The sequence below is a fragment of the Budorcas taxicolor genome, chromosome 22 (assembly GCF_023091745.1).
Source record: "Budorcas taxicolor isolate Tak-1 chromosome 22, Takin1.1, whole genome shotgun sequence".
Taxonomy (NCBI): Eukaryota; Metazoa; Chordata; class Mammalia; order Artiodactyla; family Bovidae; genus Budorcas; species Budorcas taxicolor.
Window position 1 is genome coordinate 4,081,301 of NC_068931.1, and position 26,200 is coordinate 4,107,500.

General features: G+C 39.1%; 1 protein-coding gene across 3 annotated transcripts in view; it reads right to left on the reverse strand.

Annotated features, from left to right (window-relative positions):
• The window catches only part of ZNF407 (zinc finger protein 407), a 383,689-nt gene that overhangs the window by 129,492 nt on the left and 227,997 nt on the right, over window positions 1-26,200 (reverse strand). For all 3 annotated transcript variants that reach the window (XM_052660331.1, XM_052660332.1, XM_052660333.1), the window contains 2 exons: window positions 23,589-23,672; window positions 15,238-15,358 (listed from right to left, as the gene is read on the reverse strand). In XM_052660331.1, coding sequence (XP_052516291.1) covers window positions 15,238-15,358; window positions 23,589-23,672 — 205 coding nt within the window. The remainder of the gene's footprint in view (window positions 1-15,237; window positions 15,359-23,588; window positions 23,673-26,200) is intronic.

Here is a 26,200-nt window from a genome sequence, read left to right on the forward strand (position 1 = left end):
AATTCCTTCCCCAAGAGAAGCCATGTGTCTGCCTCACCACTCCCAAACTTCTATGTACGAAATTCACCACTATCTTGGTCTCCTGTTAATAACTTGGCAAGTTATGTACATAACCTGACATTTAAAAATTCTGAAAGTTCTGTTTAAAGAAATACAGAATTTTTTTTTAAATACTTTGCCTCTGACACTTTCAGACCATGAGGTATTTTGTTGTTTTATGCCCATAATATACATGTCTCATAAGGCTGTCATGAAGATTAAGGTAAATGACATTAAACAAGTTTAGAAAATACAGGAAGTGCTCAATTCACTGTTTATCACTAAAACTAGTCTTTCTGTTGAAAGCAATAGAGTTCAACTCTCTGGATCATCATTAGCAATTTACTTACTATTACGAAAGGCAATTTCAATTTATTTAAAAAATAAACCCTGCAGTTATATAGCATTGTATGCCTATACGTTTAGAAATGCACTTCCTTTTCCCTCTGTAGTTAAGTTTCTTTTGGAACAAGTGTATTATAAATGCATAATTATCTAAAGTTCAGTTGAAGGAGGTTTCCACTGTATCATTAAAACAGTAATCCACAATGAATAAAGAATAATCCCATGAAAGGCTTTATGTAAACAAAATTTAAGAAGTTTCTACATTTTTTAAACCAGCAGTATGTAATCATAAATTCACCAGCTCTAAGAAACACTGTGGATTCTCTGAGGAAGAAGAAAATAACACTGTGAGTCCCTGCAGGCAGAGGGGAAGCCCAAGGCAGCTGCTCAGGCTTCCTGCACGATTCATCTAACATGGCCTGAGATACACAACCCTCTGCCACGTAGGTTCCCACTAAAAGACCCAGAAGGAAAGAGCCTGAGAATTTTAAATTACTAAACAGTTGTGCTGGTTAGACTGCTAGAGATGCAAGAATAAAAAAATTATATTCCTATGGCTAAAATGGGGTATTTTATCAATGATGTTCAGCAAACAGGTGAATGTCAATGGGAGTGTTGAACCTGATACATCACCAGGACAGAGAATACGACCCATGTATACGAGGGATAAAGATGTCATTTCAGATCAATGAGGAAATGGTGGGTCACACAACAAATGGTGTTCAGTCAACTGCCTATCACATGAGGAAAGATAATTTATAGACTCTTGTGGTCTTACACCATGCAAAAACAAATACTATTTGGATTTTAAGGTTAACACAAGGACACTAAATTATTAAAGTGCTAGAAGAAAATATGAGAAAATATTTTTATACTCTCGATTGGAAAAAGCTTTCCTGGATAAAATTCAAACACAAATGCCATAAACTGAACAACAACAGCCTTTAAGAAACAGAACTACTCCAACATTCCACTTAGTCCAGCATGATGCCTATAGGGTTGCAGTGAAAAGGCTTTGGTGGCCAATGTTTCACATATTTCAGTTACACAAATTACATAATTTTTTTAACAGCAGTAACTCTGTGAGTGTTCAGTATGCTACTCATTATGCATCTGAAGAGGGTGGTAAAACAGACTGTTTCTCAAACTAACTTGATGACAAAAACATTTTCCAAGGCTGAGCCAATGACATCTATTGCTTGAAGGCCATGACTGGTGAAAACTGGCCTTGAGGTCAGCCATACTTGTTGCTTCTTCTCCTCTCACTTGTCATCTGTGGTTCCATGACACTGGTGGGAATCCTGCTCATTGTTACCTTGCCACTCTTTTTATATTGGACCTTTGAAATAAATAGAGCCCTCCCTCACTCTATTTCTACAAACTTATGTCCTTTCAGGGGGATTCCCTGATGGCTCAAGCAGTAAAAAATCCACCTGCCAATGAGGGAGACACGGGTTTGATCCCTGGATGAAGAAGACCCCCTGAAGAAGGTAATGACAACCCACTCCAATATTCTTGCCTGAGAAATCCCATGGACAGAGGAGCCTGGCACACTACAGTCCACAGGGTCACAAAGGGTTGGACATGACTGAACACTGGATGGATGGATGGATGGATGTCCTTAGAGAATAAGTGTTATTCTCCTCTTTTCTGTTAACTAGCCAGGCTTAGCAAAATGAAATGCTTGGAAACCAGGAAAGGCATGTAAATGAGAAGCCTTCAAAAGAAAAGGATCTTTAACAAACAACAGGAATATAACCTGACTTCCTGCTAAGTCCAAGCAGTCACTGGAATCACACTTGGAGGGGCAACTGAGGAGGCAGAGACACTGAGGAGGTGGAGAGGCTGAGGGGGGAGAGAGGTTGAAGGGCATACAGACACTCGGCAGGCTGGAACCACAGGAAGGCCTGCCCTTACAGAACTTTTGCCTGAAACAGTCACACACAAACAATACTATTTTATAATTCAAGATATAAATATCAGTATACGTAGTACTTTACTGTAGCTTTTCTAGTTGAAAGCTTTTCAAACTTAAGGTGATAGAATGGAAAATTTTACAGAACCAAAAATACATTTCACAATCTTTCTGAGAGCCTAGGCCAGAACGTGATTTTACCTGGGACAATTTTATAATGTCAAAGAGACCAAAAAAAAAACAACAACAAAGGCTGGATTTACAATACCCACAGCTTCTGCATGCATGCCTGAGAGCACAGCTCATCCAGGAGGTTTGCAGACCTGACCACGTAACTCACGACATGCCCATAAATTGGTCCATTAGGGGTAGGGGTGGGGCTGCCATAAAATTTTAAATTTCTTAAGTGGCTGAAAGGAGACTACATCTCTCACAGCTGCTACACCAAGGAGCTGGTCAGTAAGCTACCCATCATAAAGTCAGACGGAGGAGGTGCGACAAACAGTTATTTTTTTGGCCAGAGGGAATAGTGAGCTTCCCCGTCTTTGCAAAGCTCTTGAAAGGCTCTTCTCAGACTGTCTTTTCCTTATGAAGTTCTCTGAGTTAAGTGTATATTTACAGAAGATTTAAAACACATATTTTATTCACGTTGTTCAATTGAGTCCTACTGAGCAGCATTTCAACCTTCCATAATCCTAGAGCTTCATGGTCACTTTTGAAGAAAAACTTAAGAGAATCACTGATGACGAGGGGGCCACTGAGTTTATTTAATAACCTATGTCCATTTTTACAAAATTGCTCCATGTAATGCATTTAAAAATCATAAGCGGTTCATTTCAGTCACCACACACAATGCCTCCCTTTGTCCCTTGTAAGTCTCTCAAATGTCTTATTTTAAAGGAATATATAGCACTCCCGGAAGACATTTCCGCATTCCTATTCCCTTCGGCTCCTGCGAGCCCTTGTTCTGTGTGATAAGGCAATCTCCTCCGGGATCGGTGCCGTGTAGTTTCGCACCACGAGTGACAAGGACTCGACTTGAATAACTGCTGCGCGCAGGTTGTAATTATGTCAGCTGGAGTGTTGAACAAGGGGACTGATTAATGGGAGCCCGGGCCCAGGCGCAGTCCCTATCAAAACCTCCGCGCAGGCCAGCAGTGGGGACGGGTTAAAGCAGAAAGACAAAACATGCTGCATCGTCCATGATAGATGAATTGCTCCAACAGTCTTCAGGCAGATGTTCCGGGACAGTATAATATACAATTACTCTGCCTTATCACTTTCCCAGGGACAATAAAGCTTCCTCCTTCTATAGCTCATGTGAGTGAAGGCAAAATTCGTTTCACTTTTACGGCACTGACTCACTTATCATGGTGCCTTGATTGTGCTTTTACAGCTAAAGCAAACATATATTCCACTTTTAAACAAAAAAAAAAAGCTGTAAGAATAAAGCTGGGGCCTTGTTTTGAATCTCTTTTACATCAGAACACACCATGCTTTAGAAGGCTGTTGTGTTAAAAATGGATGCAAGGAAGGTAGAATATGTCTGTGTGGGTACATAGTTGAAAATAAAGCACCCATGACAAGAAGTAAGATTTGGATTGTGTAACCTTTACATTCATAGCGTTGCTTACACAGCTCATATGAAATCAGTAATTGGGAGGAACACGTAACTTTATGGGTGGGTGTGGGTGTGGGTGTGTGTGTGTGTGTGTGTGTCTGTATATATGCTGATGTTATCCATATATTTCCCAGGCACACAGATCCTTGAATCTGAGGGTGCACTTTCAATGACACACTTACTCACTGCCACTCCTCTGTTGTGTCTTTGAGAACCTTCTTAAGAAAGCTGTGTTAGCCGATAGGACGGAAGCTGCCCCAACTGTTTTAATAACACATTGTAGCCAATGCTAAAATGAACCTACCTCAGGGGCACTATGCTGATCATTTCTATTACCTTTATGTACTCACAGAAACGGTGCCAAAAATTTATGGCAAGATGTCTGGAACTATCTCAATTTGCAAAGGAAAAAGCACTTTTCATTTTAAAGGTGAAAGACAAGCTAAAACCAAATTCTGAGATGCAGCCATAACCCTCCTGTGGAACTCAAGTTTATAATAAAACAAAGCAGCGAAAATTCCTATAGAATCAAAGGAAACCCAAACAGAATGCGAGTGAATGCAAAAGAAAAGCATACATCAACTTGTGGAGCAATATAGATGACTTATTTCCACTTTTTAGTGGTTTAGCACAACTGACACCAACACTCAGCAGTTATAATATACCCTAAGTCATGAAAACAAATCATGCACCCTATCTCACCCTGCGGAGTGATATATTTGCTTCTCTTTCCATGCCATACACACACTAACTCCACTGCCTCATGGTCCTTATTATTACGTTTCTCTTGGTAGGACCATTCCAGTCAAGTTATATGTTTCTAGAAATATGACAATTTGAAGAAGGCAGGGATCAATCTACAATGGGGTGAAACAGAAGTTTTAGTACAAATGGACATAAAGAATATGATTAAAGCTGTGATTGGTAAGAGTTATACCATATTTGTGATTACTAATGAAGTCAAACAAATGAAGGTAAAACAAACAGAAAGGGTTGTATATACACATGGGCGTCATCATAGTAAACGCCTGTGAGTTTCCACAGACTTCTGATGTCACTAGAGGGGCCTGTTAGATGTGCCAGTCTTACAGAAGTCCTCAACCATGAGCAAAATTGTTTAGAGTGAGTCACAGAAAAGAAGACACACTTTAAAAGATGACATTTAGATGACTGTTGGTTAAATGGTCACCCTCAATTGTGCCAAGCAAAATTTTGAATTACATCTAACAGTCAGAGCAGTGCAATCTTTTGTGGAAATAAATTCTCCGTAAAAAGCAAATAAAATCCCAGGACTGGGTGTATATGTAGGGGAGAGCAGAGCAATCCCATGACACAATTTCTGTGCTGTTTAATTCAAAACTCTGACCACAACAAATTTAAATTTAGCATTATGCAGTGTCCCCAAATGTGGGAGCACTGTCACGGCAGTTGGGTGTAGAGGTTCAGAGGTGTGAAGCTGGACTTCTCCAATTTAAGAGAGAGGCATGGCTGATGCCTCAATATTATTATCAGGCCCCCCGACCTGTCACAAAACCCTCAGCTGACATGCGCCATCTGAGTCGCCAGGTAGAGTTCAGGCATTGTTCATCGTCACTGTTTCAGCTGGCTCCTTCACTGTGGCATGTAAGTATTTAAGTAACATTTTAAACGCAATCTTAAAGAAGCAAATGAAAATGAACACTCAAATACACCATGACTGAGCTCTCTGCTCTGGTTTCTCCCCACAGCCTCACCCGTGACCACGCGTGTGCCTTCTGTTCCTACCCCCATGCTGGATCTGGGCTCCTGCAGAAAACCTCTGGGAGCTGAGGCAGGTGTCCTGCCCCAGGGGCTGCTTCCTGCTGCCCAAGGTCCCTTCCACCACTGGAAGGCTACTGCTCCGTCTCTCCAACACCTGCTCTTTGACCCTCTGTTTCACCACGTTTTCCAAGGGAGATACCAATCGCATCGATGCTTTCAGGTCCATGTACATCAGCACTGACCTACACATTTCCTGGCTTGTTTCCATGTGGGCATCCAAGGGCATTTCAAAGTCATTTCAAAGCCAACCCACACTCGCCATCACTTTGCCAAAGGGGTCTCTCTCCTCCAGGGGTGAGGACCCAGTGAGCGACCGCCACTCACCGAGCAGGCCCAGCTGCGGCATCGAAAGGATGGCGCATCTTTCTGTCACTCGGTCCCCAAAGTCATCCATTTGGTCACCGTGTTCACTGGCCCTCCTAACAAGTGCTGAGATCAGCCTCTCTCTACGCCCATTATGGCTACCACGTTGGTTTAGGGTTAGTCGCTTATTATTTCTGCCTGCACCTTCGCAATTGTCTTTCCGATGTTCTCCCGACTTCTGCTGTGTCCCTCTCTGGCTCCTCATTTGTACTGCAGCAGTGACTATTGCAAAGCAAAATATGAATATGTCAGTTTCCTCCTTAATATTCTCCACTATCTACACACTCACTGCCTTTGGGGTAAGAAGCAAAATACCTGGCATGGACTCAGCTTCCAGGACGTCCTGCCCCCGTCCCCACACAATCCCATGGGCCCTACAATCCAGGCTTGCTGATGGGAGATGATCTAAAACCAAGCAAAAACTATAATTTGGGAGAGGGAAGTGGGGCAGAACTCTACTTTTTATTACAGTAAAGCTATTTGAGGTTTTTAGAACAAAACAAATTTCTCAGATCTAAGTGCCAACCAATTTCTACTTCAAATAATTAAATCTAAGAGATCAACTGATTTATTCAAGCACAAGCAAGCACTAAAAACTTATCACATTTTTCCTCTGTGGAAAACTCTAATTTGTTTTATGACATTTCATGTATTTCTTAAAAGTTGTAACTCAAGATGAAAAAACAAAACATAAACGAGGAAGAAAGGACTGAGCATATTTAGCCAACATGCTTCTCACAAGCAGGAAAAAGTCAACAGAGGATTTGTGCCACACTCTCTTGATTAACAACAGAAAGAAGTGTGAGAGAGAAAAGATGTCATCTTGTTTTTACAGACATTCTTAACCTAAAGCCAAAACATGCACTGGCGCTACCAAGACGGCAGCATCTTATTCCACTCAAGGGCTCTGATGTCTACAAGGCATGCTGGTAGGGAAGCTTGTTCATACACATGCTGCATCGCCACTGCCTGCTCATTCCCAGGTTCTCTTTCTCTTCTTTCCCTTCTTTCAGAATTTTTCTTTAGCAGTCCCTAGAGGGGCAATATTTCAGAATTCGTTGAAACAAAGGATCCAAAAGCAAAATGAAATAACTAATATCTTGGCATTCTCATTGAACTCATGACAGGTGGTAAAACTGCTATACACCTCAAAGGTATCCTGTTCTAGTATTTTCTCTCGACTCCACAACTGAATTTGTTAAGTTCAACCACACAACCAGAAGGGTGTGCCTAATGTTCTTCCAACTGTTATTCTAGATAATCCTGGTGATTACAGAGTTTTCCTAACAAGCTTATGTTGTATGAGCCTCTACTGCCGGGAGATATAGATAGTTACACTGTGAAGTGTTTTGTTGTGTGATAATAGCTCTAGTGTCTGAGGAATAACTTATTATGCAAGAGACTATTGCCCCAAAAAATATTTTCTATTTTTTTCATCTCTAAGGTCTTTCTTTCTACCACAATATATACAGATATATCTAACTACCACCCGAGGGACTGTCCATAGTAATTCCTTGTAGAAAGACCATCCCCAAAGATAGCGCTGGTCCCTTCTATAATGACTGGATGTGGGATTCAGAGCCAGCAGGTTAAATAAACATGTTTATCTGGATTCTACTTTAAGAGATAGCAAAGGGAATGTATGGTCACTTTGTGTTCAAAAGGGCTCTTCTAATTAATCTGTGATCTCAATGCCTATTTCAGCTACATCAACAAACAAAACAACTTAAAACTTGTGTGATAAACAAAACAAATTACCTGAGACTTTTCTCCCTTTTAAAGGCATATAAACCAATTTGTAAATTTTAATACTATGGCATCTATTTGTTTTTAGGTCTACAGATTTTTTTTTATATTTAAATGAGTTTTGTCAGATGAAAATTAATTTGCCAACAGTAACTAAAGGCCTGTCACAAATACTGTGCTATATTAGCACATAGCCTTAGACAAAAATTTGTAAAAGTCTGTGTTATGGGTGTCTTAGGGAAAACAAGAAAAGTTTGAGTAAAATATGCTATGGACAAAAATAACATTAGATATATACATTACAGAAAATACAAAACAAAACTACAGTTAGAGCTATTGAGTTTTTTTTTTTTTTTTAATTTGCTAATGAAACAGAAAATTAGGAGATATTTGTTTGGAAAGAATTTAACTTCTATTGAAACAGAAATGCTAGGAATAAAAAAAATACATTTACATACAGTCCAACTTTCATAATTAGGACAGAAAAACCTTAAAATACAATTATGCTTCTTCTTAGGGAACCCCTCAAAAGATGCCGTGGAAACTTACCAGAAACATCTACTTCACGAGAAAGAACAGTATACCTCCAGAAAGTACCACCTTTACACCTGCTAGGAGAATCTTCCTAACCAATATTTACACTGCCAACAACCGAATTCGGTTCCACAAGCCAGCCATGTACTGACATCTACCTGTGACTCGCTGAACTGTGTGAAGGCGGCGGGAAGGAAGAGGCCTTCCGCCAGGACGGGCACTGAACACACAGCACAGGAGATACAGCCAGCTTCCACAAACCGGGGAGTGCCTTGGAATCGTTTTCCCAAGAGAAGTCTGTAAAGTGACTGGACTGAGGCTTTCAGCCGAGGACATCTGCTTCCTCATTCCAGTAATTGGATGAGCAGTACTCTTATTTTAGAATAGAATAGATCGAACCCAGGTCTTCCACATTGCAGGCGATTCTTTACCAGCTAAGCCACCAGGGAAGAGAAATATAAAGAGAAAATAGACTTGATACAAATGAAATAGTACTGACTGGTATGTTTTATTTATTTCTGTTTGGTTTTTGTGAGAATATTTAAGTTCTACTCTCTTCACTAATTCCAAGTATTCAAAATACTTTATCACTGAATGTCATCATGCAGTGCATTAGCTCTTCAGACCTTAGTCATCTGATAACTGAAATGTTTATGCTCTTTTACCCACCTCTCCCTACTTTGCTCACTCCCTAGCAACTACTTTTCTGCTATTTTTTGACTTCTTCTTTTTTTCTAAGATTTCATACATTAAGCGATATCATACAATACTAGTCTTTCTTTGTCTGGTTTATTCCACTGACAAAAATAGTTTTCAATTTGAATTCTGTTCTGATATAACTAGGCTTTTGGCATCGGTCAAATTGCTTCAACTATAAATTATATCTATTATGAATACTAGATATTTTCATTCAATTATTTTTATGTAATATCATTATTCTTTAAGAACTTCAATGTCACCCCAAAGAAACAAATGCTACCTCTGATTCTTCAGAAAAAGAAACAAGTGTTGTTCATTTTGGTACGTGTAATTCCCCTTCTCTCTCGGTATAAATGCTGTTCTGCTACAAAGATGAAAACCTATTTTTTCTCCTTGGTATTATTATTCGGGACAAACCCAAGTTTGACCCATCTACTGCTTCTCCTGCTACTGCCTATGAACCTGCACAGGAAACCAAAGGAGAGCTGGAACCCTCGGGGAGTCCCCCACAGGGAGGCGGTGATCCCTGCAGAGCATATCCTCCAGCTAGGATGCTACGAAGGGCAGAACAATGATCCATCGTATGTGAGGCCTTAGCACCTTACTTCGTGAAGCATAATACACGTGAAATGTTAAAAGGTGTTTTTTTTTGACAAAAATTTTCTAGGACACACACACATATTTCAAATGGTTGTGACAGACACTAAATTCTACCCAGTCCAGTCACATGTAAAAACAGCGAATTTGATCATAAGAAACATTAAACAAAGTATTTAGAAGAGTAATAAAAGAGATGTTAGGGGATATCCCAGAAAGCACATTTCTTGTTGAGACTCCACTACTTGGGTCAAAGGCTACATCAAACATTCTTAGCCTGCTCTCATCCAAAAGAAATGAAAACGCTTCTTGAGATCAAAACCTAATGTATTAATGATTCTATGGAATACAAGCCAATCATGTATTCTTGGAATACATGATCTTGGAATGTATTGAATGCATGAGCCAATCATGATCTTGGAATATCAGCCAAGGGTAAGTAAGCCATCAGGTAAGAAAACGAATCAAAGTTTATGTCCAAGTTTAGCAAAGAAAGAGGGGTAAATTGTTAACATGAGGCAGGAATTATAAATTTTATTCCTCAGCTCTATGATATGTCATATTTCTAACTGAAGTTATAATTTCAAATAACAATAAAAATAGTGAATAAAATAAAAAAGTAGAACAGTAAAAAGCTTTTCAAAGTGTGTAACACTGGAAGTATTAAGGCATACAGTTGAGGAAAAATCTGTCTTAGGGAACAATGAACAGGTTCCAAGATCAATAACAGAGACGTAGTAAGTAAACGCGGAGAAAGCAATGGCACCCCACTCCAGTACTCTTGCCTGGGAAAATCCCATGGGTGGAGGAGCCTGGTGGGCTGCAGTCCATGGGGTCGCTAAGAGTCGGACACGACTGATCAACTTCACTTCGACTTTTCACTTTCATGCATTGGAGAAGGAAATGGCAACCCACTCCAGTGTTCTTGCCTCGAGAATCCCAGGAATGGTGGGGCCTGATGGCCTGCCATCTATGGGATCGCACAGAGTTGGACACGACTAAAGCAACTTAACAGCAGCAGCAGCAGCAGCAGCAGCAGCAGCAGTAAGTAAATGATCAAACTGGTGGAGTCTGGCCTCAACTTGGTTTTCTTTAATTTACTAAATGATATTCAAAGTATAATATAAGACTATTCTTGATATTTTTAATACTGCAGATAGTATTTTGTTATATTTTATGACTTATCAGTGGTTTATACATTTATGGTTAATATGCATTTACTGTATTTTCTCCATAAATCTTAAAAAATGGAAGCCAATGAGAAGGTGAGTTTCATGTAAAAAAAAAAGCCCAATTATGGCCAACACAGTGCAAGTCATCTAATCTCATGTGAAGCCAGTATCATCAGTGAAACAGAGTATAGCTCAATATTAATAAACTCCATGGGGAAATAAGGACTTACATTATTAGAAAGGGTACTTAGTATAACATATTAGAGTTTTTTCTATTTCTCTCATTAATACAGAAGTGACAGTTAATATATAACAAAAAACAAAAATATAGAAAAATTTTAGATTGTTTCCAAGTTAATGTAGGAAAAAATCTAAAGAATTTCCTGTATAAATAATATGGCAGAACAATGTTATGAGTCTAAATTTACACTTCAAAATTTTAATGAATACTAATTAATGGTTCAAAAGTTTTGAAGCAATGATGGAATATACTGATCTGTAATGAATTAGAATTTTGGATATTTCAGACAGTAAAAGCTTAGGAAAAGGGTACATGTTTATATCTAAACAGAATGAGATGTCATTGCCTAAATTAATAATGCAAACTTGAAAAATAGCCCCAGGTTCAAAAGACCAATTATAAAATTCTTTTGTAAACAAATCTATATTCACATTTTTCATGAATAATTATAACTACTAGTATTTCTATACTAATGTTCAATTTGTAAAATGAAAAAATATATTTTCTAACAAAATTTAAATAATACTTTCATTTCTAATGATGGCAACTTACCTGCAAATAAGCACTAATAATGACAATGATAGAAATACTCTACAGGAATAACTTTTATCTATTTATACTAGGCAGAAAAAAATCTAAACATAAAAAAGTATTTAAATATTTCAAGCAACAAAATATTATGAAAAGGCAGGGATAAGACAAATATGACCATATCTTCTCAGGAAACATGTGATCATCTTATACATATTTTTATTCTATAGAAATCACACATACTCCAATTTATTTACCTTGTGAAAGAAGATACTTTCTTTGTTGTGAGGTAGACCTGGTAAGCAGTTTGTTCTTCCTATGCTGTGTAGTTAAAACAGTCTTCATGAAGTTAACCATATGCTCATTTAGAAATCTTATTTTCATCAGTTAGAAAACAAAAAGATTGCTGAAAAGCCTACATTTCATTCACAGTTCCTAACTTTAAGAGTATTCACATATTTGGAAGTTTTTTTTACTCCTGGTCAAGTTAACTGGGCTTTGTCTATTTAGTGAAAGTAAATCTAACCATGTATACACAGAAGATAAAACTGTCATAAGAACAGAAACTGCTGAAACCATTTACTTTCAATAACATTCAATTTAAAAGGTTTAAATGAAGACAAAATCACCATTTTATCACGGACTTACAGCATTTCAAAGGAAATTGGAGAGTGATCACTAGGCATAAATGTCCTGAGTATTAATTCACAGGACAGCAACAACAGTCTTAGAATACACCAGCTCCTCTTCTCGCCGAGCTCAAAGAGGTATGGAAAGGATGGGATCCAGTTAGCACAAATGCACTCCTCAGGGGAAGTGATGTTGTCTCAAGGAGGTAACTCAAGTAGGGGGACAAGTAGTACAGCCTCAGCCTTGGCAAAAGTATAATATGATTTCATACCAAGAAAGCCTAACATACTTAGAAATATGTTTCTGCAGACAGAGACCCAACCAAAACACAGTACTAACCAGCAAACAAAATTCACACCCCCATCTGGGTACCAACAGCCTGAAATCATACTTCTACAAATTTCCTCCAAAAAAATCATATACTATGCACAAAGATATAGGTTGAAGTGCTTTTGGAGCAAAAACCTGAAAACTGTATGACTGTCTAAAAATTTAACAAAAGTTATTGTTATCAATCTAAACTGAGGCCATGCAAATATTAAAATTATATTGAAGGAAAGATGAAGGAAAGTGCAGTTTTCAGACCAGGTCTTTTGAAAGTTTAAGGTAGTTCAGCCATTACCTAATGATTGACTTTTTTTAACTTGAAAAACTGTAGAAAAAAAAAAACAACTCCATCATGGCAAGTATTATAAATAAATTTGAACACACTAACAACCTTCAGGGCACTGAAACTCTTGCATTACCTCACTGAACAGTATCTTGAAATGGTCAGGTCAAGTAAAGCCTACAGCCACCTGAAGTCCCAACCAGAGATAAGAATGAAAACAAGGGCTCTGGACAAGTGACCTCAGTCTGTTCCTACCATACGTCAGCAGCGCTTCTGTAAACTGGTACTCAAACCACATGTCTTTCAGAAACGAGTAAGAGGCTGAACGACCTTAGTGAGCCCTGAGCCTCACGGAGCCCAAGTTCCTGACTACGCAGCCCTGCTGAGTGCTCTCTCCAAAGTCATAAACAGGACACGGAGGTTAATGCAACAGCAACTGTACGCAATAACTTCTCCCACTCGAAAACTTTCTGCTTATCAAGAGTCTTCTATGATATTTGTCAGTGCTATAGTAAGTGACTACTGCAGAGTGCAGCTCTGAAATCTGTAACGGGTAGATACCACTTTTATCTATTTTATATATGGGGTCTGTATAAGATCGTGTCTAAAGTAACAGTTCTGCAACTTAAAAATTGTAGTTTGAAACCACAGTTATACAGGATAAATGAAATAAGGTGGTTATACAATTTAAGTGTGAAAATTAAAATTGATCATGAAAGAAACTACTACAGAAAAAAAAGATTCAAAATTTAGGCATAAAGTGCAGACTGAAAGAATAAAATCCTAACAGCTAAAACTGATAATCACCAACTCAACGGACATGAGTTTGACAAACTCTGGGAGATAGTGAAGGACAGGAAAGCCGGGCATGCTGCAGTCCACAGGGTTGCAAAGAGTGGGACACAACTTAGAGACTGAACAGGAGTTATAATTAAGGGAAACTTTATATAAATTTGTAATTACTTCCGTGTTTTATAAGAAAGGCAACTACAACATAACCTCTTTAATAAAATAAAATAGCATTTAATACAGTGTGCTTTTTAAAGAATCCATATTATCAGAGTTTTAAATTTTCTATGCCTATCTCTAATTGGATCACCATTTTACCAAATTTCAAAGATATTACCAGTTTAGTGTTAGGCAAAAAACAGAACTGACAAAAAGTTGAAGGAATGAATAATTGACGAATGAAATATATCTGTAATATCTCTGTACTATTAGATGACCTTTGACAGAAAACTTAATGCAATAGTGAGGCTAATAATAGGGATTGTGGCAATATATTTACTGAATGCACAGGCTACATCCGCAGGAATAACAAAAATCTATGTTTTTACAAAGTCTGCAGGTTAAGGTGGAGATTCCAATACGTCATAGGGCAGGCTGCACTGAAGAACTGCCCCCAATACTTCCATTTCTCCATGTACAATGGGTCCATGAGACCTTCAGCCCCACGTTTGGCTTCTGGAGGCCCTAGGAAGATGGCCCTTGGCTGAGTGCACACCCCGTGGTGTCTCACAGGCCACAGTGAGCTCGGAGCACGCTCACGGGCTCCCTGCATAGTGTGATCCAGTCGCAACCCCCATGCCCACTGCACTATCCCCCAGGCCCTGGCTGCACAGAACTTGTCACAGAGTAAAAGGGTCACCCTCCACTCCTGCCTCTGCACGCCTGTGCCCTGCAGCCTCTGTGAAGTCACTCTGCAACCTGGCAGACGACAGCCACTGGGGCCTCCGCAAGTGGATGGAGCACTCGTCACCAGCACGCTGTCAGCATGGGAACGCCACACTGTGCTGAACCACCAGCATCCGTGTAGAACACTCATGTGTCTGAAAGTTCTACATCTTCTAAGCCATGGCTGAAAGACTCTCTACTCCAGCAGGACTGAGCTTGCTCCTTCTCTATGCACTCCCCTGGCCTTTTTAAGTGACACCAAACTCTACAAGTATTTACAAAACATTACAAGATGCCCATTATGCTACAATATCCTTAAAGGCAGAAAACATCTCTTACATTATCTTCACTGTGTAAACGAGTGCCTCACTCACAGTAGCTGAGATGCCATGGGTGTTGAATAATTGATTAATTGGATGGTTCCTTACTTTGAGCAAAGAAAGAAAATCACTTGAATGTCAGGTGCACCAATGGATTAGAAAACCAAAATGTAAGATTACAAAAAATGTAAAGAGAATTTTACATTTTGAAAAAGAGTCACCAAAATTAGGTGGTATAATAAACTCCCAACCTAATATGTGAATCACATTTAAATCGTTGTAATTCATGCTCACCAAAAAAAAAAAAAAAATCCCAACAATTCATTGATGGCGAATTTATAGGATTCTCACCCACCATGATGACGCACTTGATTACGCCTGCTTCACAATGAGTCATTACCTGTAATCGCACCAGGGGCATCTGTAGGGTTTCTCTCCTGTGTGTACCCGCTTGTGCCGTGTCAGGTGAGACTGGGTCGTGGAAGCAAAGTTACACTCGTCACATTTGAAAGGTTTTTCTCCTGTAATAAATCAAGAAGGATTGTACATTCCAACTACAAAAATTGGAAATGAAGAGCTTAATCTGTTATTAACAATTGAAAAGACATTTTTTCCATGAAATTTTAAGATCACACATATGTAGGATTTTTGAACATTTATTTGTAGAGTGAGAACCATTAATTTTTATTTCTCTATTAGAACAGAAGCAAGATATCGATCATGTATTCAAACATAACTTACACAAACAGTAATCTAAATTGCCTAATCTGAACAGAAACATAAAGCAAAGTACTCATCCATATAAAAATATAAATATCTGGTTTCACACTGAAATTTGGAATCCTTTAACACACTATGTTAAATTAGACCTATTACAAAAGTTTCAGTGAGCTTAAAACCACAGAAAAATATGTAACAAAAATATACTTTGAATATATAGTATAAAACTTAACTAAAATCTTGAAATTAAATAAGAAAAAAACAAAACCAAGCTACAAATTGACACCAGTTTAAAAACTTTTAGAAGCTAAGAGAAATTATAATTCACTAAGTTGAGTAAAAGGTAAAGAGGCCTCAAAGAAACATTTGACATAGTATTTAACAGCACCATAAACTTCACCTTCCTTGTATAGACACACCAGTGTGTGTGTGCTAAGTCATTTAGTCGTGTCCGACTCTTCTGGGACCTCATGGACTGCAGCCCTCCAGGTTCCTCTGTCCATGGGATTTCCCAGACAAGAATACTGGAGTGGGCTTCCATTTCCTCCTCCAGGGGATCAACCCAGGGATTGAACCCTTGTCTCCTGGGTCTCCTGCATTGGCAGGTGGATTCTCTACCACTGAGCAGCCACAGAAGCCTTTAGATACACCAGCTTCATGTGCAGACACAGTTCAGCCCTGGGGTGGTTCAAAGGCCTGCTCAGGACTCATGCCTCTCTGATTGATACGATTTTCTCCACACACACAAACTCAAAGAAGTCAGGTCTGATCAGTTTTTATAATTTCACTAGCTACACTGGCTGGTGAGTACCTGAGATGGGGTGATTTCATTTTCATTAGTGTAAATTTAAACTTAAAAACTGATACTGAATTTACTTGTTTAAAAAAATGTTTTAAGTCTGGAACAGCTTGGGAAAGAGAATCTACTTTTCCATATGCGAATTTTATCATAACTTAAACAGAGATAATGAATTTTAAGACAAAAAATTGGCCTCTGCCTTGAGATGTCCTAGAAGTGAAAAATATACACAAAATTTCAAACTCCTGAGCAGGGGGGTAGTGGCATGGGGGGAGATAAAATAGGTAAGAACATTATATTGACTTCATGTTGAAGTGATAATGATTTGCATATATTTGGTTGGATTATTTATTTATAGAAAATAATTTCACCTATTATTTTTCCCTGTATGACTACTGGGCAACTTAAAAGATGTGTGAAGCTCACATTACATACAAACTAGAGGAAACTCACCATCTCTTCCCCAAAATCACAGTTGTGATGTTCACAAATGCTCTTGTCAATTGACGTTATTCCTAAGAAACTTTACACATAGGATGGATTAATTTTACAAATGTTCAATATTCCACTTACTTCTCAAGTTTTCATTAATAGTTTTATAAGCATATTAGCATATAGAAAATAAGCGATGAAAGAGCTTGGTTTACAATTGCTCTGCATCTATTCGGCCAGCCAACAGCTCTACGTCTGCTTGAAAATCAGAGTGTTTAGAAATACATCCTACATTCTCCTGTTTATATGGTCTTGCTCATCAGTTCAGTTCAGTTCAGTTCAGTTGCTCAGTCGTGTCCGAATATTTGCGACCCCATGAATTGCAGCATGCCAGGCCTCCCTGTCCATTAGCAACTCTTGGAGTTCACTCAGACTCACATCCATCGAGTCCGTGATGCCATCCAGCCATCTTATCCTCGGTCGTCCCCTTCTTCTCCTGCCCCCAATCCCTCGCAGCATGAAAGTATTTTCCAATAAGTCAACTCTTCGCATGAGTGGCCAAAGCACTGGAGTTTCAGCTTTAGCATCATTCCTTCCAAAGAAATCTCAGGGCTGATCTCCTTCAGAATGGACTGGTTGGATCTCCTTGCAGTCCAAGGGACTCTCACGAGTCTTCTCCAACACCACAGATCAAAAGCATCAATTCTTCAGCGCTCAGCCTTCTTCACAGTCCAACTCTCACATCCATACATGACGACTGGAAAAACCATAGCCTTGACTAGACGGACCTTGGTCGGCAAAGTAATGTCTCTGCTTTTGAATATGCTATCTAGGTTGGTCATAACTTTTCTTCCAAGGAGTAAGCGTCTTTTAATTTCATGGCTGCAGTCACCATCTGCAGTGATTTTGGAGACCCCCAAAATAAAGTCTGACACTGTTTCCCCATCTATTTGCCATGAAGTGATGGGACCGGATGCCATGATCTTCGTTTTCTGAATGTTGACCTTTAAGCCAACTTTTTCACTCTCCACTTTCACTCTCATCAAGAGGCTTTTGAGTTCCTCTTCACTTTCTGCCATAAGGGTGGTGTCATCTGCATATCTGAGGTTATTGATATTTCTCCCAGCAATCTTGATTCCAGCTTGTGTTTCTTCCAGTCCAGCGTTTCTCATGTACTCTGCATAGAAGTTAAATCAGCAGGGTGACAATATACAGCCTTGACGTACTCCTTTTCCTATTTGGAACCAGTCTGTTGTTCCATGTCCAGTTCGAACTGTTGCTTCCTGACCTGCATACAGATTTCTCAAGAGGCAGGTCAGGTGGTCTGGTATTCCCATTTCTTTCAGAATTTTCCACAGTTTATTGTGATCCACACAGTCAAAGGCTTTGGCATAATCAATAAAGCAGAAAGAGATGTTTTTCTGGAACTCTCTTGCTTTTTTGATGATCCAGCAGATGTTGGCAATCTGATCTCTGGTTCCTCTGCCTTTTCTAAAACCAGCTTGAACATCAGGAAGTTCACGGTTCATGTATCGCTGAAGCCTAGCTTGGAGAATTTTGAGCATTACTTTACTAGAGTGTGAGATGAGTGCAATTGTGCGGTAGTTTGAACATTCTTTGGCATTGCCTTTCTTTGGGATTGGAATGAAAACTGACCTTTTCCAGTCCTGTGGCCACTGCTGAGTTTTCCAAATTTGCTGGCATATTGAGTGCAGCACTTTCACAGCATCATCCTTCAGGATTTGGAATAGCTCTACTGGAATTCCATCACCTCCACTAGCTTTATTCGTAGTGATGCTTTCTAAGGCCCACTTGACTTCACATTCCAAGATGTCTGGTTCTAGATGAGTGATCACACCATTGTGATTATCCGGGTTGTGAAGATCCTTTTTGTACAGTTCTTCTGTGTATTCTTGCCATCTCTTCTTAATATCTTCTGCTTCTGTTTCGTCCGTACCATTTCTGTCCTGTATCGAGCCCATCTTTACATGAAATGTTCCCTTGATATCTCTAATTTTCTTGAAGAGATCTCTAGTCTTTCCCATTCTGTTGTTTTCCTCTAGTTCTTTGCACTGATCACTGAAGAAGGCTTTCTTATCTCTTCTTGCTATTTTTTGGAACTCTGCATTCAGATGCTTATATCTTTCCTTTTCTCCTTGGCTTTTCACTTCTCTTCTTTTCACAGCCATTTGTAAGGCTTCCCCAGACAGCCATTTTGCTTTTTTGCATTTATTTTCCATGGGGATGGTCTTGATCCCTGTCTCCTGTACAATGTCACGAGCCTCATTCCATAGTTCATCAGGCACTCTATCAGATCTAGGCCCTTAAATCTATTTCTCACTTCCACTGTATAATCATAAGGGATTTGATTTAGGTCATACCTGAATGGTGTAGCGGTTTTCCCTACTTTCTTCAATAAGTCTGAATTTGGTAATAAGGAGTTCATGATCTGAGCCACAGTCAGCTCCTGGTCTTGTTTTTGTTGACTGTATAGAGCTTCTCCATCTTTTGCTGCAGAGAATATAATCAATCTGATTTCGGTGTTGACCATCTGGTGATGTCCATGTGTAGAGTCTTCTCTTGTGTTGTTGGAAGATAAGAATATTTAATGATGCATACACATTTCATCTGACGGTGTTTTGTCTGTCACTGCAGCCCAGGGCAGTAGTTAGAAGAGACAAAATGACTTCAATCCCAATTCAGGCTTCTTCATATTTCACTCCCTACCTGGTAACCCCTGAGCAAGACCAGGAGGATAAGACACCAAACACAGAGACAATAGTGAGGATACAAGTAGTTAAGACACAGGTCAGATACTTGGCAGGGTGGCCAATAACCAGTGCTTTCATCGTTATTGGGTTTCTCTGGTGGCTCAGACAGTACAGAATCTGCCTGCAAGGCAGGAGACCCAGGTTTGATCCCTCAGTTGGGAAGATCCTGTGGAGAAGGAAATGGCAACCCACAGCAGCAATCTTGCCTGGAGAACTCCAAGGACAGAAGAGCCTGGTGGGCCACAGTCCATGGGGTCACAAAGAGTCAGACACAATTGAGCGACTAACATTACACTTCTAGGTCTGTCACAGCTTTCTTTCTAACGAGCAAACATCTTTTAACTTCAAGGCTGCAGTCACTGTCTGCAGTGATTTTGGAGCACAAGAAAATAAAATCTGTCACTGTTTCCCCATCTATTTGCCATGAAGTGATGGGACGAGATGCCATGATCCTAGTTTTTTGAAAGCTGAGTTTTAAGCCAACTTTTTCACTTTCCTCTTTCATCCTTATCAAGAGGCTCTTCAGTTTCACTTTGCTTTTTACCATTAGGGTAATGTCATCTGCATATCTGAGGTTATGGATATTTTTCCTGGCAATCTTGATTCCAGCTTGTGATTTTTCAAGCCCAGCATTTTGCATGATGTACTTTGCATATAAGTTAAATAAGCAGAGTGACAATGTACAGCCTTGTCATAGTCCCTTCACAACTTTGAAACACTCCCTTGTTCCATTTCCAGTTCTAACAGTTGCTTCTTAACCTGCATACAGATTTCTCAGGCGATAGGTAAGGTGGTTTGGTATTCCCATCTCTTTAAGAATTTTCCACAATTTGTTGAGATCCACACAGTCAAACTTTTGCATAGTTAATGAAGCAGAAGTAGATGATTTTCTTAACTGTAATAATTTGAAGTTTGTATGAAACTGATATTGTACTATAATAAACTATAAACTGTCTCTTTACGTTTAACTTGACAACAGATTAAACTATGTATTAGAAACCTTAAATAATCTATAAGCTGACAGAGAAAAAATACAAGGATCTCAAAATAAACTACATAAAATACCAAGCTTCAGCCACTAAAGAAAGGAAGACTTCAGTATGTCTGGGCTCTTGACAGGAGAAGAACTCTGTGTCCATTTACACAGACTACAGTTTATTCAATCTATACATAACAGTTAATCTGTAACTCACTGATTCTATTACATGTTCAATACTATTATTGGAATATGCCCATCAGTATCTTTTTTTTAATCCAGAAACAATCATTTCTTCTGGAAATTTCAGGTAATTTCTTCAAGAAAATACACTTCAGAAATATAGAAGTTTGTTAGTCTCAATACACAGCTAAATAAGTAAGTAAATCAAACTCAATTTCCAGATTGTAAAATTTGAAAGAAAAGCATACAAATTTTAAATAAGAATTTCCATTTGGTAATATCTGAGAACTGCATGAAATGAGACAGGTGCACTGATTAACGAAAAGTTTCTGATGGACTCGTCAAACTGGTTTGGTGCACCGGGAACTGTCCCTCTGAACTGTCTGTCATTCTAAAGCCAGAAGGATCAATAAACCTGTGAGATATTAACTACTTGAGTGATGCTATCTGTGAGTCCACAGGGCTCCCTGAACATGTCCTGCTGGTGTAACTTCCTTTCCGCCTGGTTCCCTAACCTAAGAGTTCATGGTAGTTTAGATAGTGTCACTTTTCCTCCTTTCTTGGACAAGCAGTAATCCTGGGCACAATAACCACCAAGGAACAGTCTGCATCTGAGGCTCTGGGGGCAGAGAGTAAAAGGACAGCGGCACCAGAGCGGCTGCGGATGGACAGCGGTGCCCGTTTGTGCCACCCATCTGTCAGACAGGCCAGCCCTTCCCCTGGAAGTTCGCTCTGCATTACTTCGGGCAGGCTGGTGGTTATTAAGCCGGCCAAGACTCTTTAACTACACGTGAGGATCTTCTCCTGTGCCCTTGAATCAAGGGGCTCTGACAGGTGATAAAAGTAAATCTCAGAATGGAAGATGTTTTGTGTCGGCCCCCTGGACAGCCTGTATTGCAGTGGGAGTTATTCACACCATTGGGAATGCTTTTGATGCCTACCCCTTTACAAGCTGATTGTAATTTGGGTGGATACTCTGTGGCAAAAAGGTAAACCATGTCAAGGAGGACCACATCAGAAAACCACAGATTTCCAATGAACCCAGCAAATCTGGCCTTGGAAAAAAGAAAAAAATGTTGTGTGTTGCTTACATATTATAAATCCAGCATAAAAGCTGAGGGCCTAGACTGAGTTGTAGTAAGCTGTCTGGCTGAAGCAAAGAGTCTTAAGAACTGACTTTGGTATTAAAGAATCATGTTTGATTTGTGCCACAGAGGCAGATAAATGCCAAAAAGACAGATGCCTCTGTCTGTGAGACATTGTCCTATATGGTATAAAGTTAATAGCAAAGTAATAAGGAGCCTCTGGACCTGACATAAAATATAAAGTTGTGCCTGCTCGATGCAGGTTCATGATCGATCACCTGTAAATGCCTGTGATCACAGCCTCACCAGCCCCCCTGCGGGGGAAGAGGCGGTGCGGCCATGCTGGTAACGGGCGCACAGGGGGTCCACGACCCCCAGGGCCATGCCAGGGTGAGACCATTAGCACGGCAACAGCTCAGGCATCAAAAAATTCAAAACATTAAGAATCAGAAAACCCCACATGAACACATTCTACCATAAACATTCTCGACTTCTCCCAAATAGTAGCCAAGGGTGATTGCCATCTATTGGGCTCTTCCGCCATCTCTTACACTGAATCTCTAAATCACTGGGTTCAAAAAAATGTGATCATACCCCACGACTGTAAACTTAAAACAGAATTTTCTGTTCACAAAGGTTGAGTTTTCAACATTATGTTAACATTGGACATTTTTCAACTCAATAATTTCCCTTATCCCATATAGAAATTTGAAACATATAAACTTACTATCTAAAAGGAATGGCTAGCATTAATTTTCATTGATCTTATAGATAACATAATGGGCATTAAAGTGCCTGTAGCTAACTGTTACATATAACATATCAAGAATCAAAATGCATCATAAACTACGTATTTCATGTATCCTAATTTTATGCCATTTTGAGTATAACTACCAAACTCCACCATTCTCACAGTACCCAGTAAAAATCTAATGCTAAGTTAGAAATTCTTTTACTATATGATTTATCATCTAAACTAGAACACTTGTGAGAGTAAAAAGTGGTTTGACTAATAGTTATGAGGGACATCACCAAAATGCAGCACTGTCCCAGGCACATATAATTCAGAAGTTACTTGTAAGATGTATTACAGCATACTGGTAGGTAATCAACTTTAATAATGTTTAAAACTCTTCATCCTTATGTGTTCTTAACCAAAAGTATTTATTTTGTTGAATCACTGCAAATGATCATGGACGGAAAAAAATGATTCTCTTCAATGTCCTTTATCTATTTAAGTTGCCTCTTCACTGCCTTCCATTCTTAAATCACAAAAAAAATCTGAAAAAAGACAGTCCTACAACCACATGTGCTTGTTCCACCTGGCAGAGGGATTGCTGGCTACAAGGTCAGGTAGTTAGGGAGGCTGAGACACAGGTGGGAAGGCAGGGCTCTAGGTGAGCAGGTGAAAAGCACCTAAGAGGTAGGGTGAGCAGGAACACAGGAGAGACTGACTGAGAGGAGGCAAGCGTGAGAGGAAGGCAGATGCCCCGGCCTCACAGAGCACCCAAGGCAGGGTCCTGACCACAGAGAAGCCTCTGGGGTATCCTCAGACACTCTTTTCCCTCCTGTTTAACCTGAATTGACAGAGGACACCTGATCCCCCAAACACGCAGTAGGCCTACTTCATAGATATATAAAGGCAGATGAATTAAAATCCTATTCAAGCAGAATTTTCAGCAGACCCTCAAGTATACAGATTTACAAAAATCGGGAACACAGGTCACGGAGGGCCCGGAACGAATGCTAGGCCCGCGGGCCACGGGGCGGGGCGGCCACACTGACCTGTGTGCTGCCGGCGATGCTTGGTGAGGGCGTGCCGGGTCCCGCCCGCAAAGCCACAGAGGTCACACAGGAACGACTTCTCGCCTGTTGCAACAATAAACAGATGAGGGACTGCAGAGGTCACAGATCATTAAAACATATCTATCAAGGCTTTCAGGGTTACTAATTCCTCCAATCAAATGTTTCCATGTAAATATGTCAAATGGGAATGAAATTACCACTGCGGTTTATTGACTGTGATAAAATCTGAAAAGCACCACTGAACATAATTACATACTTGTCAGACCCATAAAAATTAGCTTTATTATCAATGGAATGGTTTTGTACAACTTCATTTCTGGTAGATGTCTTCCAGATGGGGCTGCTTTATGCACTTGAACAGTTTTTATGCATATCCTGATTTTTTACAATTCCCATACATCTGGCCTTTCTGGGCCGACTAAAGATTGCTTGGAATGGTTAATATACAGTATACATGATTCCGCTTAAATAAAACATATTAAATTTTCTAACAACTGAAGGAGACTGAATTGGTTCTACCTGATCCTGAGTCTTCTTTAATAACTTCCTACTTAACAATATGAATTAAATGATTTCTCCAAATATACTGAAGATCCCAAGGAACAGTAAAATCTACACTACTCAATACCAATGGCAGTTCAGTGCTGTTTATGTTTCTCAAACTTTCATGGCATTAAAAAAAAGGAAGTCTGGGATTGCTAATGAAATTGTATAAAAACTGCTATCACTATCTTTAATGATAACTCTTGACTGGAAAACTATTCAACAATTAGAGACACATTTAGTGGACTTCATATTAGTTAAAAATGTATACAAGCTGATTTTTAAACCATTTTACACAAGCTAACATTCTGCCCTGCAGTTTATAAATGCAACCTCTCTCTCTTCTATAGCATATTCGAGCAATAAGCACTGGCACCTAGGCAGTCCAGCCCAGAAGGCTCACAAAGAGAAAAGGAGAAGAAAAATGCTAACCTTGGAAAGAGAGGGTCAGTGAAATTAGAAAATACATTTTGAAAATAAAACAAATCATTTCATCTACTTTACTCATTCAGATATTTAATGCAACAAGTCTTTCAGGGTTCGTGCCCATGTCAGCCTGCTTTGTTCTAAAGCATTTAGGTGTATCACAACAGAAATCTAGCTGGAGGTGTTTTGGAAATGGTAATTGCCTTTTGAAGGTCAGAAAAAATAGTAAATACAGGAAGGCAGAGTAACTTCTGTAATCAAAAAGAGATTTCCCTTTACCTAAGAGCAATGCTAGCTTCTCTAATTTAAATAAACATGTATTAATAGAGTTTTAACCAAATAATGTTTAATCTTATTTCCCAGTGCTAAGTTAACATATTCATTGTTACCGTTTATAAATTAAAGCTGAATTTAAGTCCTTTCCCTATCTTTACTTCCCTATTTTGAGGTTAAGTTTATTTCTTGGCATCATTATATCAATATAGAAAAAAAGAATAGAGGAGATGGGCTGTGAAGAATAAAGTTTAATTACAATCATTCAACTAATTATTTAATCAATTTGAAATATAAATCTTTCTAACTAGCTATATTATCAATTAAATAACACTGAAAGTAGACTTTTTTTTAATCCCCAAAGATAATTTGCTCGTTAATGTTAACATACTACTCTTCATTGAGGCAAAATTGTTCTCTACAATGTATTCATCACCACAGCTTTGTGGGCATTAACCTTTGTGAGTGTGCAGAAATGTGTACACTGCGGTCCATACACGCACATGCAAGATCAGCACATCTGGTGGTGTGTGGCCAAGAAAAGGCTAGTGCTGCACAACCCAGCCAGAGAATCCCTAATGAGGAAGGAGCACCCTTATTATTTCTGGATTTGAGAAGACTATGCTTCCTCTCTCTCGTTTATGAACTTTGCAAACTGCATCTTTCTTATACGATACAAACACTAACAAATGCTCATGAAATGTATGTTTTTTACAGCTGTATGTGCTGCATGTATATGTTGTTTTATTTCCTTCCCTATTTTAAGACATGTATAGGCACAAAGACAGAATTATCAATTTTCCATGCAATTTGGTTCTAGATACATTAGTGACCTTGATTTTTTGATGTGTAGGATTTTATCTAGGGTATTAGTCTGCAATGTATTGTATGTCATATTTACCTTGGTGGTTTGATTTGTTTGTCATTCTAAATTCAATTTGCACTTGCCCTATTTTTTTTTTTTAAGGGGGAGTTGGATAGTGGGGCAACAGGGTATTTTTCAAGAAAACGATTTTAAGAGAAAACTAAATGCAATAATATACTTGATAAAAAGGGGATTCAGTTAATATGCCATATTTATATGCTAGCAGATTTAATAGGAGACTTTTCTTAACAACTCGAATTAGTTTCTAGTGTGCCATTTCACATTCAAATGCAGAAAGACACGGAAACCAATCCTTTATTTTCTATTAGAAAACAGCCACTGTCCCCTATCTCTCATTATGGTGCAGACTACAAGACCTAACAACAAAAATCCATATTATTGATCCAGCCAAGTCTCCACAATTATTCTTTAGAAGGAAACGCCGACGATAAATTACATCTGCACTGGCTTTTCATCTGCTGTT